Source organism: Chrysemys picta, chromosome 12 (assembly GCF_011386835.1).
Source record: "Chrysemys picta bellii isolate R12L10 chromosome 12, ASM1138683v2, whole genome shotgun sequence".
Taxonomy (NCBI): Eukaryota; Metazoa; Chordata; order Testudines; family Emydidae; genus Chrysemys; species Chrysemys picta.
In genome coordinates this window covers 29,756,080-29,775,325 of record NC_088802.1, presented here as the reverse complement: position 1 = coordinate 29,775,325, position 19,246 = coordinate 29,756,080, and the positions used below count along the sequence as shown (strand labels likewise).

The following is a 19,246-nucleotide window of genomic DNA, read 5'->3' as shown; positions in this document are numbered from 1 at the left end:
AGACATAGCCTTACAGTGCTGCAGCGGCACACATACACCGGTGTAGCTGTAGTGCTTAGTGATGATGCTACCTACGCCATCAGCATAGTTAATCCACCTCCCTGAGAGGAGATAGCACTCTCAGCAGGAAAAGCTCTCCCGTTGACATAGCACCATCTACACCAGGGGTTATGTCAGTATAACTGTGTCATTCAGGGGTGTTGGTTTTCCACACCCCTGAGTGATGTAGTTATACCAACATAGGTTGGTAGCACAGACCAAATCTAAGTGTCATTTAATTGCATGAAACTCAGGACATTCAGACCTTAGGGCAGGTCTACACTACCGCTTAAGTCGATATAACTTACAGTACATCGCTCAAGAATATGAAAAAATCACCCCCCTAAGTGACACAAGTTTAACTGATCTAAGCACTATCCACGTCGGCACTATGTCTGTGGGAGACGCTCTCCTGCCGACGTAGCTTCCGCCTCCCGCAGAGATGGAATAATTATGCTGGTGGGAGAGCTTTCTCCCATCGACATAGAGCATCTTCACTAGATGCACTTCAGCTGCATTAGTATAGCTGCGCCAATGTAGCACTTCCAGTGTAGACTTGCATCTTATTCTTAACCTCCTGTGTGCGCTTACATCATGATCTTCTCCCTGAATTTCTTCCATATACAACAGTGGAAGTTTATATAGCTTTGAAAGCGAGAGAAGCTTAACAGAAAAACAGCACTATTATTTTGGGATAACAGAGGCCATACTACGAGTTATATTGGTATAACTATACCCATATAGTTCTGCCAGAAATTTTCCCTCGTAGACCTGAGTAACTGGGTTACCTTCACACTCTCCCTCTTACCAACTGGTTTCCCATGTCAGTCGCTCCTGTTACTAGCTGTTCTGAATTGTAACCCAGCCAGTCATTTAACTGACGTCTAAATGCCTGGCATCAACAACCCCTTGTGGCAACCCATTGCAGTATAAAGGATTTGTGATTATTTTCTATAACTTTAGAATCACAAAGTAATATTTTGTATTTTAATGTTTTGGGGCTGATCCTTTATTTCTTGTCCATCCAAAAATTCTGTTGCATTGTATATGGAAGGACTACAGCAGGGGAAATCAATAGGTGGAGCAGTAGCCAAATCTGGAACGCCAGACATTTCTGAATAGATCGCAAAATCTTTTTATTTACTTATTATTATTATTATTTTGTATTATTTTCTCTGGAGTCTGGACCTTGACTATACCTTGACCAAGAAATTTGGACCTTGACAAAAAATAATTGATTATCCCAGGATTAAGCCCATTCTTCAACTGTGTAAGAGATTATCATGATGTATATGTACATGGAAGGTTCGGGATAAGATGGCTGTGGAAGTTTCCCTGTGTAGACAAGGCCCAAAACTCACGGGCTGTGAACTAGATCCAGGCTATATGCAAAGCAGTGAGACTGAATTTGGTGTGGTGTCTGGAGGAAGCAGCCTGTGGTTTCGGCCGTGAATCTAGTGGGAGCTCTGAAGAGAAGCAGGGACTCCAGGCAGCTGCTCCTTGGGACAGAGCAGTGAATCTTTAGCTAAAGATATGAATCTTTAGCGCATCTGGTGTGTAAATATCTTGTGACGCTGGCTACAATACTGCCATGCAAACACCTGTTGTCATTTTCAGGTGATATTGTAAACAAGAAGCGGGCAGCATTATCTCCTGCAAATGTAAACAAACGTGTTTGTCTGAGTGATTGGCTGAACAAGAAGTAGGACTGAGTGGACTTTGTAGGCTCTAACATTTTACATTGTTTTATTTTTGAGTATAGTTATATTTTTGTTTATAATTCTACATTTACAAGTTCAACTTTCATGATAAAGAGGTTGCACTACATTATTTCTATGAGGTGACCTGAAAAATACAATTTTTGTTTTTGTTTTTTACTGTGCAAATACTTTTAATAAAAATAATAATATAAAGTAAGCACTGTACAGTTTGTATTCTGTGTGGTAATGGAATTCAATATATTTGAAAATGTAGAAAACATCCAAAAATATTTAAATAAATGGTATTCTGTTATTCTTTAACAGTGCGATTAATCGCGATTACTTTTTTTAATCACTTGACAGCCCTGATTGTAATGTTATGGGTTTCTTTAAAGGAAAAAAAGTGGATCTTAAACAAATTGATAAAGGGGCAGTGAGGAAGGGAGGATGGCACGAGGAGGGAGAAGTACAAATACAACTGAAGGTGCAGGGTCACTATGTTGTTTTGCAAAATTCGGATTTACCAAATAGACTCTTGTCAGTTAGGGCTTGAACTTTCCCAAATGAAGTCAGTTGGACTTTTGCCACTTACTTTAATGGACCACTTACTTCTCATCTACCCAGCTGCAACATGTCTCCAATTTGTAGAATATACAAGACATGTAACAAGGATAAAATTCTGTCTTCTATTGGCTTAACAACAAAGCACGAAGCATCTTTATCACACTATGAAATCCACCAGGAGTTAGATTCTTCTTAGTAGGGGAAGCAAAAGTGGATGGGAACCTGGGAGGCAGTGACCATGAGATGGTTGAGTTCAGGATCCTGACACAAGGAAGAAAGGAGAGCAGCAGAATACGGACCCTAGACTTCAGAAAAGCAGACTTTGACTCCCTCAGGGAACAGATGGGCAGGATCCCTTGGGAGAATAACATGAGGGGAAAAGGAGTCCAGGAGAGCTGGCTGTATTTTAAAGAATCCTTATTGCGGTTGCAGGAACAAACCATCCCGATGTGTAGAAAGAATAGTAAATATGGAAGGCGACCAGCTTGGCTTAACAGTGAAATCCTTGCTGACCTTAAACGCAAAAAAGAAGCTTACAAGAAGTGGAAGCTTGGACAAATGACCAGGGAGGAGTATAAAAATATTGCTCAGGCATGCAAGAGTGAAATCAGGAAGGCCAAATCGCACTTGGAGTTGCAACTAGCAAGAGATGTTAAGAGTAACAAGAAGGGTTTCTTCAGGTATGCTAGCAACAAGAAGAAAGTCAAGGAAAGTGTGGGCCCCTTACTGAATGAGGGAGGCAACCTAGTGACAGAGGATGTGGAAAAAGCTAATGTACTCAATGCTTTTTTTGCCTCTGTCTTCACAAAGAAAGTCAGCTCCCAGGCTGCTGAACTGGGCAGCACAGTATGGGGAGGAGGTGACCAGCCCTCTGTGGAGAAAGAAGTGGTTCGGGACTATTTAGAAAAACTGGATGAGCACAAATCCATGGGGCCGGATGTGCTGCATCCGAGGGTGCTAAAGGAGTTGGCGGATGTGATTGCGGAGCCATTGGCCATCATCTTTGAAAATTCATGGCGATCGGGGGAGGTCCCGGATGACTGGAAAAAGGCTAAGGTAGTGCCCATCTTTTAAATAGGGAAGAAGGAGGATCCGGGGAACTACAGGCTAGTCAGCCTCACCTCAGTCCCTGGAAAAATCATGGAGCAGGTCCTCAAGGAATCAATTCTGAAGCACTTAGAGGAGAGGAAAGTGATCAGGAACAGTCAGCATGGATTCACCAAGGGGAAGTTGTGCCTGACTAACCTAATTGCCTTCTATGATGAGCTAACTGGCTCTGTGGATGAGGGGAAAGCAGTGGATGTGTTATTCCTTGACTTTAGCAAAGCTTTTGATACGGTCTCTCACAGTATTCTTGCCACCAAGTTAAAGAATTATGGGCTGGAAGAATGGACTGTAAGGTGGATAGAAAGCTGGCTAGATCGTTGGGCTCAACGGGTAGTGATCAATGGCTCCATGTCTAGTTGGCAGCCGGTTTCAAATGGAGTGCCCCAAGGGTCGGTCCTGGGGCCAGTTTTGTTCAATATCTTCATTAATGATCTGGAGGATGGTGTGGACTGCACTCTCAGCAAGTTTGCGGATGACACTAAACTGGGAGGCATGGTAGATGCACTGGAGGGTAGGGATCGGATACAGAGGGACCTAAACAAATTAGAGGATTGGGCCAAAAAAAAAACCTGATGAGGTTCAACAAGAATAAGTGCAGAGTCCTGCACTTAGGACTGAAGAATCATATGCACTGCTACAGACTAGGGACTGAATGGCTAGGTAGCAGTTCTGCAGAAAAGGACCTAGGGGTCACAGTGGACGAGAAGCTGGATATGAGTCAACAGTGTGCTCTTGTTGCCAAAAAGGCTAACGACATTTTGGGCTGTATAAGTAGGGGCATTGCCAGCAGATAGAGGAATGTGGTCGTTCCCCTTTATTCGACATTGGTGAGGCCTCATCTGGAGTACTGTCTCCAGTTTTGGGCCCCACACTACAAGAAGGATGTGGAAAAATTGGAAAGAGTTCAGCGGAGGGCAACAAAATGATTAGGGGTCTGGAGCACATGACTTATGAGGAGAGGCTGAGGGAACTGGGATTGTTTAGTCTCCAGAAGAGAAGAATGAGGGGGGATTTGATAGCTGCTTTCAACTACCTGAAAGGGGGTTCCAAAGAGGATGGAGCTCGGCTGTTCTCAGTGGTGGCAGATGACAGAACAAGGAGCAATGGTCTCAAGTTGCAGTGGGGGAGGTCTAGGTTGGATATTAGGAAACACTATTTCACTAGGAGGGTGGTGAAGCACTGGAATGCGTTACCTAGGGAGGTGGTGGAATCTCCTTCCTTGGAGGTTTTTAAGGCCCGGCTTGACAAAGCCCTGGCTGGGATGATTTAGTTGGGAATTGGTCCTGCTTTGAGCAGGGGGTTGGACTAGATGACCTCCTGAGGTCCCTTCCAACCCTGATATTCTATGATTCTAACTGGTAACATTGCTCACCAAAGTGCTGCATATATTCAACACTGTTTCTAAGTCAATGACATGTTTTCTTGCAGATGTGTTTTTCCCGAGGGTCTCTCGCTGGATGGTGTCTCTGTGGGTAATTCTGGCTCTTTTGGGTTTTCTCATTTTCCCAGCAATTTACTACTTCTGGAAGAAACACAAAGCAAAAGGTAAAGTGGCAACATAAAGGGAAGGGATGCAGTGCAGTCAAAGAGATTTTCTGTAAAAATAAATAAACAAGCAGAGGAACCAATGGAGATTTTGGATTTAGTGTTATGAAAAGAGTGGTGAACCTTGGGAGAGAGAGAGAGAAAGAGAGGCTGAGAGAGGAGGAGGCATTGAGCATTTGAATAAATCCTGAATAAATGATTCCACATTTGAACTGAAGTGGACTCATCACCTTTGACATTAATAAATAGCCCAGGTCTAATTTTGTTAAGTATTCCATGAATATTGTCTGAAATACAAATGGGAGTGAGAGTGGGTATGGAAATTTAACATATTTAGTTTGACTGACTGATTAAAAGAGGCATTAATGGAGAGAAGGAGAGGAAGAAAGAGATTGAGATTTTTCTTGGACACTTAGGGCCCAGTTTAACAATGTCATTAAGCATGGGCTTAGCTGTCAGCATGGTTATTAAATCCAATTGACATCAAAGTTAAGAACATGCTTAAGTGCTTTGCTGTACTGGGGCCTTAGTCTCAAATTCTGCTTTCTTGTCAGCATGCACAACTCTGGGCTAGGGCCAAATTCTGCTCTGTTATAGTAGAGTCAATGGGGTTGCAGGGATGTAACTGAGTGCAGAATCTGATCCTTAGCTTTTCATAATAAAATATGCCTTTTCATAATAAAATCTGCTCACCCCACGATCACAGTACAGAACAGAAAAATACAGCCTCCTTCTGTATATAGAAGTACATACACCTCTACCCCGATATAATGCATCCCGATATAACACCAATTCGGATATAACGTGGTAAAGCAACGCTCTGGGGGGCGGGGCTGCTTTACCAGATTATATCTGGCAGCAGGGCGTGGGCGGAGATTTAAAGGGCCGAGAGCTCCAGCTTCTGCGGGGAGCCCCGGGCCCTTTAAATCACCGCTGGAGCCCTGCCGCCGCTACCCCACCGCTACCCCGATATAACGCAGTTTCACCTATCACGCGGTAAGATTTTTTTGGCTCCCAAGGACCGTGTTATATTAGCATAGTAGAGGTGTATTGAAATGTAATTGCTCAATTCACTTTGCTCTGCTGTAGTTAATGGCAGAAGCAGGCCTTCTGCAATTTTTAAGTTTTTTATATGAAGTGATCTCCTTATAACATCTGAGGCTCAAACTGTCACTTTAATCCTCCCCAAATGAATATCACCCCTTGGAATTTATCTCTGCTAGTGCACAGCACCTGCCGTCCCTTTCGGGAAGAAATATTTCAAAAGCTATTCATGGTTAAGTTCTGAACTCCAGCTTGGCTCAAGCTGAACTGACACACCAAAGGAGTGAAATGTGCATGTGTTGCAAGCCAGAGGATGGCTCAAGGTGATGTGCTATGGCTATTGAACCTAAGCAGCACCCATGAACTCTGAGTTTCAGCAGCTTTCAGAACATGTTTGTTGTCATGTTCCTTGCAGTCTCCAGTGGCTCCTTTTGGAAGTTTTGCCCTGAATCCAAAGCTTCTGGTTTTCAGAACAATATTTTAAAGTGGACTAAAATCCACATAAAGCACAATTCAATTTTAAATTAGAAGTGTTGTAGAAATTAGCATTAATTAAATAGATGGAAGATTAAATACTCTAGTAATTAGTTAGGGTAATGCAATTGTGACTCTAGCTCCTCAGCCACTACCTGAACAATGGGGCTGAGTGTGATCAAAGGAAAGCAAGTCACTGGGTCATTTGGTCAAGGGTTTCCTTAATCCTCACCCCACCCCCCACATAATGTGAGCTGCTTGTAACATTTTTAGATTCTTGTATCTTTTTTGGCACAGATCAAGAGACTATGGGGGGTTGGAGTAGTGAGGAAGAATGTGTGGTAGGGGGGACGGGGGAGTGTGAGGATTGGCAAGGTGCAAGGTGGGTTTCTGTCCTTTTACCAAACTTCATCCCTTAGGACTGTGCTCTGGCACTGCAACCGTGGGGTCAGCACAGCCCTAGACAACAACTGTTATGTTGTTCGTTATGCATAACTAGTTTGAACCAGACAGAATAAAGAGATCAAAGAGCTACACTTAACACTGAGTGCAGCTTGAGTGCCCTGCAAATAAATGCTGGAATTCAAACCTGTGGAACACAACACAATCAATGGCATATACTCTTAATCGTATTTCATACCTATTTATTATAGCACTCCTTCTTACACATCAATTCCCACTGGCTATTGCCAACTTTAAGAGCAGAGTTAAGGTTGTTATGCAGGGGTGGTGTGTACCTTATTTCTGTTTCCTAGTTTTCAGAAGTTTAAGTTTGTGTTACCTCAGCTTTTCATTTCCTGGTTTCAGAGGTTTGAGTTTGGCTGAACTCAACATTCTGGAAAGAGTCTCAGGAGACCTGGTAGGGGCTAGGCATGGGAGTCTAGTGTCCGTACAGAATGTAGAGTGGTCTGCTACTTCACTTTTCTTTTTAAATCCAAAAAGATAACTTTGAGTCTGGGTACAGGGAGGAATTGGGGCCAAAGCCAGTGCATTGCACGATATCAAGAACAAACTGTGGTATATTCATTGCTGTGTTCAATTTTTTTTTTTTTTTTTTTAGGGGAACTCCTGGCTGAACTTCGTAAGTACCATCTCTTCCTCCGCCTCCATTATAAATTCTGTATGGATGTGTATCCTCTGAAGACTCTGTTCTCATCTCTCTGTGTGTTTTGGTTTCAGGGTGGAGTAATGTCAGACAATATGCAGGTAAATAAAGATTATGTTTATTCAATGTTGAAACCCCACCTACCCTGTTCCCTTTCCTTGTGCATTGGTCAGTTTAACTGAAATAATCCATGTAATCTAACACAGATTTAGACCATTAGTGGTTGCAATGAAATAATTTCTAAGTAATCAGCAATTTGTTACTCTTCTGGGAGGATAAAAAGGTGAGCTGGGAGATATGTGAGTTAAAGGGAAAAACAGGATAACTTGGAAAGGAGCATGAGTTGGATGCATACATCATTCAATGGATTTACCGAGTTTATATCACAGAAGGCAGGAGGGAAGGAATTATCTTGTTACTGTTGCCTGCTTAGGAAATAGAGGGACTCTTTATTTTAAACAAATATTTTAAAAAGTGTAGCTCTGACTCTGTTAAAAGGACCTCATGGGACTCCATGTTTGTTGTTTCTCAAGGAGTCCATGTCAAATGTGCTCAGTTTACAAGTCAAAATATGTATTTTTTTTTAACTTCCAACCCTGAAAAATTATCCTAATTGAGAGTTAATCTGGGTTCTTTCATTCTTGTGTGTCAATACCCCCAGTATCTTCAAGATGTGTTTCTATATGTATTCCATTCCTGGTGCACATATGCTCTCAGTGCTGAAGATCAGCATGTTTAAGCAGCAGTCCATCTCTCTGCCCTAGCTCCCTCTTGTCCCCAAATCCTGTGGGCATGAAAGCTTGGGGTGCCCCACCCACCCCCAATCAGAAGGGCAGGAAAAGTTGTGGATCTTTTCCCATCACCTACTCCCTTTGGAAACCCTCTCATTTAGTTTTTAGAAACAGGGAACAATATTTCAACAGAACAATGGATCTTCAAAATTGTCGAAACTGGTTATAAACATTTCCAGACTATTCCTACTACCCTTCCCCATCACTTTTCAGGGATCCCTCTCACTAGAAGATATTACAACAAGAAATTCACTCTGTTATCTCTTGGAAGCATGGAAGTGGTTTCTCCATAGTTCAGGGGAAAGGATTTTTATCTTCATTTCTTCCTAATTCCCCAAAAGAAGGGAGGTTGGAAAACTAATCTGGACCTAAGAAGACTCAACATATTTATTCAAAAATTTAAATTAAGAATGGTGACCCTGGTCTTGCTTATTCTTTCCCCAAAATTGGTTTGCACCTGGTGACCTCCAAGATGCATATTTCCACATTTCTATTCATTCTGTGCACAGGAAATATCTGTGTTTTGTGGTAGAAATTCAACACTCCCAATACAGAGGTTTTTTTTTTCATTTGGACACTTCAACAGCTCCAAGAGTCTTTACAAAATTCCTATCAGGCATTGCAGTCATTGAAGCATTCCTAAGAAAGTAGAACATTAGAGTTCATCCCAGCTTTGAGTTTATCCTTATTTTGACACTTGGCTGGTTCAAGGACCTTGTCCTCAAGAAGTCTCAGACAACATTTGACAATCCAGACCTAAGAGTAAACAAAGAAAAATCTATGATAATTCCATCACATAAGACAGAATTCATTGGGGCTCTTCTGGATTCTGCTATGACATCTGCTTACCTATAATTACCTGCAATCCTATATTTGGTATCTCAAGACAAAAGGAGAATACTTCATCCAGATCTATGGTCCCTGCATGTTACAACTTGGATGATTTTTTTCATGAATGATCTGGAAAGAGCATGCTCTTGCGGAGATGAAGGAAGAGGGGGACATGCATCAGGGCCCTAGTTGTGCCCTGGGTGAGCGCCACTTCCCACCACCCAACACAGATGTAATGAGGTTGAGTAGTGCCCATCTAAGAAAAATTAAAACTACTGATTATTCCTCAAAAAAGGTTTTTACTGACTTTCCACTATAAAGGCAACACAGACAAAATAAAAAAGCAAGAATAAAGACCAACACTAAATAAGGATTAATATAAATGGCAAGTTATATTGAAGACAAGCACATGTAAAGTTATTATTCATCAGCTACTTACTACTATTCTTAACACTGTAGTATCGATACAGACTTGAGATCAATTCAGCTTGAGCAACCAGACTTCTTTACTCCATAAATTTATACTGCATGCAACCAGACTTCTTTACTCCATAATCTTACCCTGCATTCGTCCGAAAATACGTTACCCTTCAGTCAGCCGTTTTCCACACTGGCCAGGTACAGACAGTCGAGAAGTGCACGTCCCTTCGGTTCAGGGGGTGTGGGTACCGAACACACACACACACACACACACACACACACACACACAATTATGTGCCTTTGTTCTTTTTATCTTATCTGCCAGCCATTTTTTAAAACAGACCAACCAATTAGGGTAGGCCAAATTCTCAGTGTGGTTAGCGTTGTCGCTTTGACTGTATAATTTATGCTTACTTATTTTCTTGTTGTTTTGACTGTATAAATTATGCTTACTTATCTCCTTGTAGCCAATTGTTTTAAATGTGGTTAATGTGGGTTAGACAAGCTCTGCCCAGGGGCACAACATATCTCACTTTATAGGAGTCAGCGTAGTGTGTTATCTGGTTGCAGCGCGTTTTCACCACAAGTCTTAGTTTCCTTTTGCAAAGCTTGCTTTTTTAAAGCTTCCAGAAGTTTGAGGCCTCAACATTGACAATACTTTTGTTCAGTTTAAGCTTGACAATGCTTTTGTTCAAATTAATCACAGTTCTAAGGATGTCCAAAATATTTTGATTAATAGACTGTACAAAATCTACCGACAAAACCAAATGGAAGAGATTCACAGTTTGAGCTCAAGTGCACTATCTCTCTTTTTGAATAGACATTCCACTTATTTTGCACTAATTACTTTCATTGAAATCAACTGGCCTCTCAATTAGTTTCATACAAGTCCAACTGGCAGCTCTATCTGCCTTTCATCCACATATTCAAAACTCATATTCAGAATTACAAAGTATTCTCACATGCTGCATGTCTAGATTTATAAAGGGGCTTAGTGCAGATTTCCCCTTACAGTCAGAGAATCTCCTTTGTGGGATTTTAATGTTATTTTAGCAAATCTGAAGCTTCCACCATTTGAACCATTAGCTGCTTGTTCATTTCAACATCTTTCTGTGGAAACTCCATTTCTGCTTGCCACCATGGAGTCAGAGAAATCTTAGCCTTAATGGCAGACCGACTGTACACTGTTTTTCATAGAGATAAGGTCTCAGGACTCATCCTAGTTTCATTCCTAAAATTGTATTCAAATTTCATATTAATCAAACTATTTGTTTAACTATTTTCTTTCCAAAACCTCTCACTAGTAATAGGGAAAAGAAATTACTCACCTTAGACATTACAAGAGTACCATTCTTTTAGACAGAACTAAGCCGTGCAGAATCTCATTTAGATTATTCATAGTCTATGCTAAGAAGGTAAAAAGCGGGCTGTTTCTTTCAGAAGAATATCCAAATCGATCTCTGACTGCATCAGGTTGTGTTACCAGAAGCTAACCTTTCTCCCCCTATTCAGATTAAAGCTCACTCTACCAGAGTTTATGCTGCTTCGGCAACTTCCTTTGGAAATATCCCTATAAATATATAAGACAACTATCTGGGGTAATTTCACCATTTCACTGTGCTTAGGAGAGGTCTCCAGAGCTGATGCTTGCTTTGTTAAAGCAGTTGTTCAACTGCGGTTTTCTTGAGATTTCAGTATCCTACCTCCTAGTTTGAGTTCACTGCTTGGGAGCCACCAGGAGTGGAATGCAGATAGATAATCACTTGAAGAGAAAGAGGCTACTTACCTTACAGTAACTGATGTTCTTTTGAGATGTGTTGCCTTTCCCATCCCATGGCCTGCCCACCTTCTGCACTATATCAAAGGCTGTACTCATTTGGATTTTGTTTAATGAAAGAACTGACAGGCAATTGGCCCTGCCTGACCCTTGAACAACTTGAACAACAACAACAACAAAGGTGAAATTATGGAAACACATGGTTATAAGGTCCCCCAAACTTCCTTCCTCAGTCTCCTTAGTCGTGTCAGCCTCTTATCTGCCCTTCTCTGTGCCTTTTATTTTTTATAGCTATCCAGCAAGATGTTATTTTTGGATCAGGATTTTTCTTAAGAGATTTAAGAAATCCCTTTCTGTGTGTTGACCCTCCCTGCCCACCTTCCCCACTACCATAGAGCTGCAGACTAACAATTCCTAAATTAGTGGTAGCAACCAAAGGATGGCTGTATTGAAAATACATCCATTTATCTAAACCTCTCACTCCATCATTGAAGACAGGCTATCCTCTGGGAAAATGGCTGCCTCATAGACTTCATAGTTAAGAAACTGGACAGGCAATTATAAGGAGCACTAGGAAGGTGGGGAGCAGGAGACAGCATAGGAGGAGTGCAGGGGAGAGACTGAGGGGTTCTGAGGGATGTAGGGTGCATAGAGGAGGCTGAGGGAGGTGCAAAGGAGCACTTGAGGGGGTGCAGGAAGGTAGGCTATGAGGGTAATACAAGGGCAGCAGAGAGGGATTGACAGATTTAAGAGACTGTGGGGAAAGGGCGATGGGAGGAGCTCAGAGGGAGGATGTGAGGGGGGAGGAGACTGCGTTGGGAAGGGACAGAGACATGGTAGTGTCAGATGAGGGTGTGGAGGGGGTAGAATGGCAGTTTCCCCCCCCCCCCCCCCCAGGCACAAGAGAGGGCAAGAGGGCATCTCCTCCAATTAGACACCGGGAGACTGCATTTCTGCATGTTCATTGCTGGTGAGTCTGGACACAGAGATACTCTCTCTCACTCACTTGGGGAGGGGCCTTCCCCAGAAAGGCTCAAATGACACAAGTGAAAACGAACAAGCAATGCTTGCTATCTATTTACCTTTTAAATCTCAGGAACTTTAAACCACACTCATGATTATTTCAGGCCTAGTTCATGACTCTGAATGCATGGGGTTGATTTTACCACATTCCCTGTTCCTCTTGCTGTCCTCAGAACTGTCACTGGCTAAGACTTGGGAGCTGGTGTCCGCTATCCCCCACTGGCTGTGACCTGATAGCCACCTGTTACTCCATGAGAGTTTTTTGTCCCCTTTTCTCTTTTTCCATCATCCCCAGGGACGCTCTTCTCCCTATGTTGGCAGGAGGGGCTGTCTTTTGGTGTCTCCTACTCTGCTCACCAGGAGCAGGGGTCTCAATTCCCATCCCTCTTAGTGCCACCACTTCCTCTCTTCCCACTTGGATAGGGAGTGGCACCAGACCCACAAGGCAGAAACACTGAAGATGTTTCCTCTCTGCCCACCCTCAGCCTGTGCAGTCTGCCTGCTCTGCTACTCTGTCTCTGCTGCCCCTGCAGGGGGTCATAGTGATGGGGATGGGGGCAGCAACAGCAGAAGTCCCTGGAGTCTGGGTGTGGGGAGCTGCAGTGCAATCACTGCCCACCCCAGCAGAGGCAGCCTCTGGGCCAAGGCAGAGGCAGGAAACCAGGGAGTAGCCCAGCTTGAGCAGGGCTGTTGAGGAGGGAAAAACAACCCCAGCCTCCCTCAGGGCTGGGCTCGGTCTCTGATGCCCCAATTCTCTCTCTCCATAGTGGATGTGACTCTGGATCCAGACACAGCTTATCCCCATCTCGTCCTGTCCGAGGATCGGAAAAGTGTGGAATGGAGACCCCAACATCGGGATGTACCTGACTACCCCAAGAGATTTGACTGTGTAACCTGTGTGCTGGGCTATGAGGGCTTCATTTCAGGGAGACATTACTGGGAGATAGATGTAGGGGGTGGGACAACTTGGGGTGTGGGAGTAGCCAAAGAGTCTGTGAGCAGGAAGGGATGGATTCACTTTAGCCCTCAGGAGGGGATCTGGGCTGTGGATGAGTGCAGGGGTCAGCACCGAGCCCTCGCCCCTATTGAGATCCCCCTGTCCCTGAGTAAAAGCATCAGGAAAATTGGGATTTACCTGGACTATGAAGGGGGGCGAGTAGCATTCTATGATCTGGTTAGAGAGGACCCATTCTTCACTTTCACAGCCCATTTCTCTGAGAAAGTATTTCCTTTCTTCTTGGTGTATTCTCAAATCACAGTGTGTCTCCGGGGGACTGGGGAATGATTTGCCTATTGCAGTCTGAGGTCTAGCCTCACACCGCTAAGTCTCTGGGGGATTGTCTGCTCCTCAGCAGCTACAGATGCTCTGTCTCCAGGGAGGAAAGTTAGGGCATGTTCACACTGGCAGAGTTATAGCACCTTTGTCCCTCTCTGCATTCCCACCCCTCCTTCTAAATGGAAAAACACCAGGTTAAAGATGAATTCCAGTTCAGGTGAAATGATCACATGTCACTGTAAGACTTCATTACCCACTTGCCACACAGGTATACAGGAAGACTTGCAAGTAAACAGAGCCATTTACAACCAATTGTCCTGGTTAATGGGCGCCATCAAGATTCCAAGCCACCATTAATGGCCCACACTTTGCATAATTACAATGGGACCTAAGAGTTATATTTCATATTTCTAGTTTCAGATACAAGAGTGATACATTTATACAAATAAGATGAACACACACAGTAGATAAGCTTTGTAATGATACCTTACAAAAGACCTTTTGCATGAAGCATATTCTAGTTACATTATATTCATACTCATTAGCATATTTTCCTAACATCATATGGAGTGCACCATCACACCTGCTATGTATGTACTGCAGCGAGGGTGTACCCGGTCCACTCACCATTCTTTGGGGTGTACCATTCATTTGATGGACTGAAAGGACACATTGAAGAGTGCTGGTTGCAACTGCTCCCACACGTTTGCCCATTGGGGAGTATTTCCAGCTCTAGGCTGTGGCCACCTTAAAGCTGGATTTTTCCAGCTTGGCATTCAGGGTGAGTTACATTCTGCAAAGCTGTTAAATTGTCACATACCCAACATCCCAGGGGACATAAGCAGTGACAGCAAATCCAGGAGCTGTGCACCAGCTTTGCGCCACCCCAGGACAGACAGAAGGAGCGTACCACTCTATTGACAGAGGTGATGCTTGCCCAATTAGAGCCCAACCCTATTGGATGGCTCCTCAAGCCAAAACCGCAATAGAAAGGGAGATCAAGGACATGTTACAGATGGGTGTAATCTGCCCCTCTGAGAGTGCATGGGCTTCTCCAATAGTTCTGGTTCCCAAACCAGAGGGGGAAATCCGCTTTTGTGTGGACTACTGTAAGCTAAATGCTGTAACTCGCCCAGAAAACTGTCCAATGCCATGCACAGATGAGCTATTGGAGAAAATGGGATGTGCCCAATTCATCTCCACCTTAGACTTAACTAAGGGGTACTGGCAAGTGCCGCTAGATGACCCCACTAAGGAAAGGTCAGCCTTCATCACCCATGTAGGGCTGCATGAATTTAATGTCCTCCCTTTCGGACTGTGAAATGCACCTGCCACCTTCCAGAGACTGGTAGATAACCTTCTGGCTGGATTTGGAGAATTTGCAGTCGCCTACCTTGATGATGTGGCTATATTCTGAGATTCATGGGCAGAACACCTCCAAACTGTCTTCCAATGCATAAGGGAGGCGGGATTAACCGTTAAGGCAAAAAAAAAAAGTCAAATGGGCCTAAACAGGGTAATGTACCTTCGACACAAGGTGGGTCAAGGAACTATTAATCCCCTACAGGCTAAGGTAAATGCTATCCAAAATTGGCCTGTCCCTAAGTCAAAGAAGCAGGTCCAATCCTTCTTGGGATTGGCCGGGTATTACTGATGATTTGTACCACACTACAGCCAAATTGCCACCCCACTGACAGACCTGACCAGGGAGAAAACCAAATGCAGTTCAGTGGACTGAGAAGTCTCAGAAAGCCTTTAACCAGCTTAAGGAGGCCCTTACATCTGACCCTGTACTAAGGGCCCCGGACTTCGACCAACTGTTTGAACCACAGATGCGTCCAAGCGTGGTATAGAAGTGGTTTTCATGCAGGAAGGACCAGATCAACAATTCCATCCTGTCATGTTTCCTATCAAAAAACTTTCTGAGAGGGAAAGCCACTGGTCAGTCTCAGACAAAGAATGTTATGCCATTGTGTAGGCTCTGGAGAAGCTACGCCCATACATTTGGGGACCGTGTTTCCACCTGAAAACTGCACTGAAGTGGCTTCACTCAGTCAAAGAAACTTAACAAAAAACTTCTTCAGTGGAGTTTAGCTCTTCAAGACTTCGATTTTGAAATACAACACACTTCAGGAGCCTCTAACAAAGTGGCTGATGCACTCTCCTGGGAAGGTTTCCTAGAATCAGCCGGGTAAAAATGTCCCTGCATTCTAAGTCATTGTAGTCCTTAAAATGTAAAAAGTACTGTTTAGAATAATAGAATATCAGGGTTGGAAGGGACCTCAGGAGGTCATCTAGTCCAACCGCCTACTCAAAGCAGGACCTAATCCCAACTAAATCATCCCAGCCAGGGCTTTGTCAAGCCTGACCTTAAAAACCTCTAAGGAAGGAGATTCTACCACCTCCCTAGGTAACCCATTCCAGTGCTTCACCACCCTCCTAGTGAAAAAGTTTTTCCTAATATCCAACCTAAACCTCCCCCACTGCAACTTGAGACCATTACTCCTTGTTCTGTCATCTGGTACCACTGAGAACAGTCTAGATCCATCCTCTTTGGAACCCCCTTTCAGGTAGTTGAAAGCAGCTATCAAATCCCCCCTCATTCTTTTCTTCTACAGACTAAACAATCCCAGTTCCCTCAGCCTCTCCTCATAAGTCATGTGCTCCAGCCCCCAATCATTTTTGTTGCCCTCCGCTGGACTCATTCCAACTTTTCCACATCCTTCTTGTAGTGTGGGGCCCAAAACTGGACACAGTACTTCAGGTGAGGCCTCACCAATGTCAAATAGAGGGGAACGATCACGTCCCTTGATCTGCTGGCAATGCCCCTACTTATACAGCCCAAAATGCCGTTAGCCTTCTTGGCAACAAGGGCACACTGTTGACTCATATCCAGCTTCTCGTCCACTGTAACCCCTAGGTCCTTTTCTACAGAACTGCTGCCTAACCACTCGGTCCCTAGTCTTTACAGTGAATGGGATTCTTCTGTCCTAAGTGCAGGACTCTGCACTTGTCCTTGTTGAACCTCATCAGGTTTCTTTTGGCCCAATCCTCTAATTTGTCTAGGTCCCTCTGTATCCTATCCCTATCCTCCAGCATATCTACCACTCCTCCCAGTTTAGTGTCATCTGCAAACTTGCTGAGAGTGCAGTTCACGCCATCCTCCAGATCATGAATGAAGATATTGAACAAAACCGGCCCCAGGACTGACCCTTGGGGCACTCCGCTTGAAACCGACTGCCAACTAGACATGGAGCCGTTGATCACTACCCGTTGAGCCCGACAATCTAGCCAGCTTTCTATCCACCTTATAGTCCATTCATCCAGCCCATACTTCTTTAACTTGCTGGCAAGAATACTGTTTAGTTCTTCATGTAGTTATTAGAGATGCATGTATCTTATTAACTCTGTTTCCTAAACCTCCAGGAAGAAATCCCAGCTGGTGTGGACCCAACCTGAACAAGGCTGGCCAGCACCATCTGTGATTTGGGGGGGAGGGGCTGATAAATGAAGGGTGGGGTAGCTCCCTTTTATGGACACCCAGCCAGCCAGTTAGCTATAAAGTCCCTCTTGGGGCTGTTCTCTGCTTGCTTTACCTGTAAAGGGTTAAAAAAGTCCCCCAGGTAAAGGAAAGGGAGTGGGCACCTGACCAAAAGAACCAATGGGAAGGCTAGAACTTTTTAAAGTGAGGAAAAAACTTTCCCTTTGTCTCTGTTGTTCTCTGGGAAAGAGGGGAACAGGGAGCAGTTATGCTATGAGAAGCTTTAAGACAGGTATGATCATAGATCATCAGATCATATCTAGAACTACTTATTTGGAACCCCCAGATGCATAAGTAGATCAGAAATGTTTAGAAAGACACAATTAGGTTTATTTCTGTTTATTTCTTATGGCTAGTGAACTCCTCTGTGCTAACCCCAGATGCTTTTGTTTGCTTGTAACCTTTAATCTGAACTCCCAAGAAAACTATTTTGGGTGCTTAATTTTTGGAACTGTGTTTTAAAATCTAGCAAAAGCCTAAGTTCCAGATGTATTTTCTTACTTTTTGTTTTTAATAAAATTTACCTTTTTTAAGGACAGGATTTGATTTTTGGTGTCCCAAGAGGTTTGTGCATATGCTGTTTGATTAAGCGGAGGGGCTGTGAACAGCAGAGAGGCTACAAGAGGGAGTTTGACTTGGAGTTCGCCTGGGGAGAGCCCACTGAGGCGTTCAGCTTGCAGGCTCCTCTGAGTAGTTGCTGCAACAGCTGAGAAAGCTTTTAGAAGGAAGGTGATATGGATGGTGAGCGATCAGCTGTTGTGACCTGCACAGGATGTGCCATGTTTGTCTTTCTTCCACATGACAGAAGCGACTTTGTCTGTACAAAGTGCAAGCTGGTCTCCATTTGGAAGAGAAGGTTCAAGGTCTGGAGAAACAAGTTTCAACCCTGCGTTGTATAAGAGAAAATGAAGATTTCCTGGACAGACATCAGGATATGCTTCTACGGGCACAACATTCTGAAGATTCAGAGCAGGCTTCGCAGTGGGGACAGAAGGACGGTGAAGAAAATTGGCAGCATCTGACCTCCAGAGAAGAAATAGGAGTGTCCATGTACCAGCAATGCAGATACAGGAGAGCAATCGTTTTCATGATATCTCCACAGGTACTAATGCGGAGAGTGGACTAGATGATACATCTGAGGGAAGGGAGCAGAAGGAGACTCCACCGATTGGAAAGCATGAGATGCACTGTCCTAGGGATGGGGGTTCCATGACCACCACTCCCAAGAGAAGGAGGTGGGTTGTGGTGGTCGGGGACTCCCTCCTCAAGGGGACCAAGTCATCTATCTGCCGTCCCTTCCGGGAAAATCGAGAAGTGTGCTGCTTGCCAGGAGCTAGGATTCACGATGTGACTGAGAGACTGCCGAGACTCATCAAGCCTTGGGTCGCTACCCCTTCCTGCTTCTCCACGTGGGCACCAATGATATTGCCAAGAATGACCTTGAGCAGATCACTGCGGACTACGTGGCTCTGGGAAGAAGGATAAAGGAGTTTGAGGCGCAAGTGGTGTTCTTGTCCATCCTCCCAGTGGAAGGAAAAGGCCCAGGTAGAGACCGTTGAATCGTGGAAGTCAATGAATGGCTCCACAGGTGCTGTCGGAGAGAAGGCTTTGAATTCTTTGACCATGAGATGGTGTTCCAAGAAGGAGGAGTGCTAGGCAGAGACGGGCTCCACCTAACGAAGAGAGGGAAGAGCATCTTTGCAAGCAGGCTGGCTAACCTAGTGAGGAGGGCTTTAAACTAGGTTCACCGGGGGAAGGAGACCAAAGCCCTGAGCTAAGTGGGGAAGTGAGGAAGCACGAACAGGAGAGCGCAAGAGCAGGGCACCCCCCCCCCCGGGCGGCCCTGCGCAAGAGGGAAAGTCTCCTGCCTTGTACTGAGAAAGCAGGATGATCAGTGAGTTATCTTAAGTGCCTATACACAAATACAAGAAGCCTGGGAAACAAGCAGGGGGAACTGGAAGTCCTGGCACAGTCAAGGAATTATGATGTGATTGGAATAACAGAGACTT

At 44.2% G+C, this 19,246-nt stretch overlaps 1 protein-coding gene across 14 annotated transcripts in view; it reads left to right on the top strand.

The window, feature by feature from the left end:
* LOC101935884 (butyrophilin subfamily 1 member A1-like) overlaps nt 1-17,773 on the top strand; it is a 53,860-nt gene extending 36,087 nt beyond the window's left edge. For 11 of the 14 annotated variants that reach the window (XM_065562461.1, XM_065562459.1, XM_065562463.1 and 8 more), the window contains 4 exons: nt 4,839-4,955; nt 7,534-7,554; nt 7,653-7,679; nt 13,188-17,773. In XM_065562461.1, coding sequence (XP_065418533.1) covers nt 4,839-4,955; nt 7,534-7,554; nt 7,653-7,679; nt 13,188-13,705 — 683 coding nt within the window. In that variant the 3' untranslated portion in view covers nt 13,706-17,773. The remainder of the gene's footprint in view (nt 1-4,838; nt 4,956-7,533; nt 7,555-7,652; nt 7,680-13,187) is intronic. The other 3 variants (XM_042845613.2, XM_065562460.1, XM_065562466.1) reach the window with 3 other exon arrangements.
* The last annotated feature ends 1,473 nt before the right edge of the window (nt 17,774-19,246 follow it).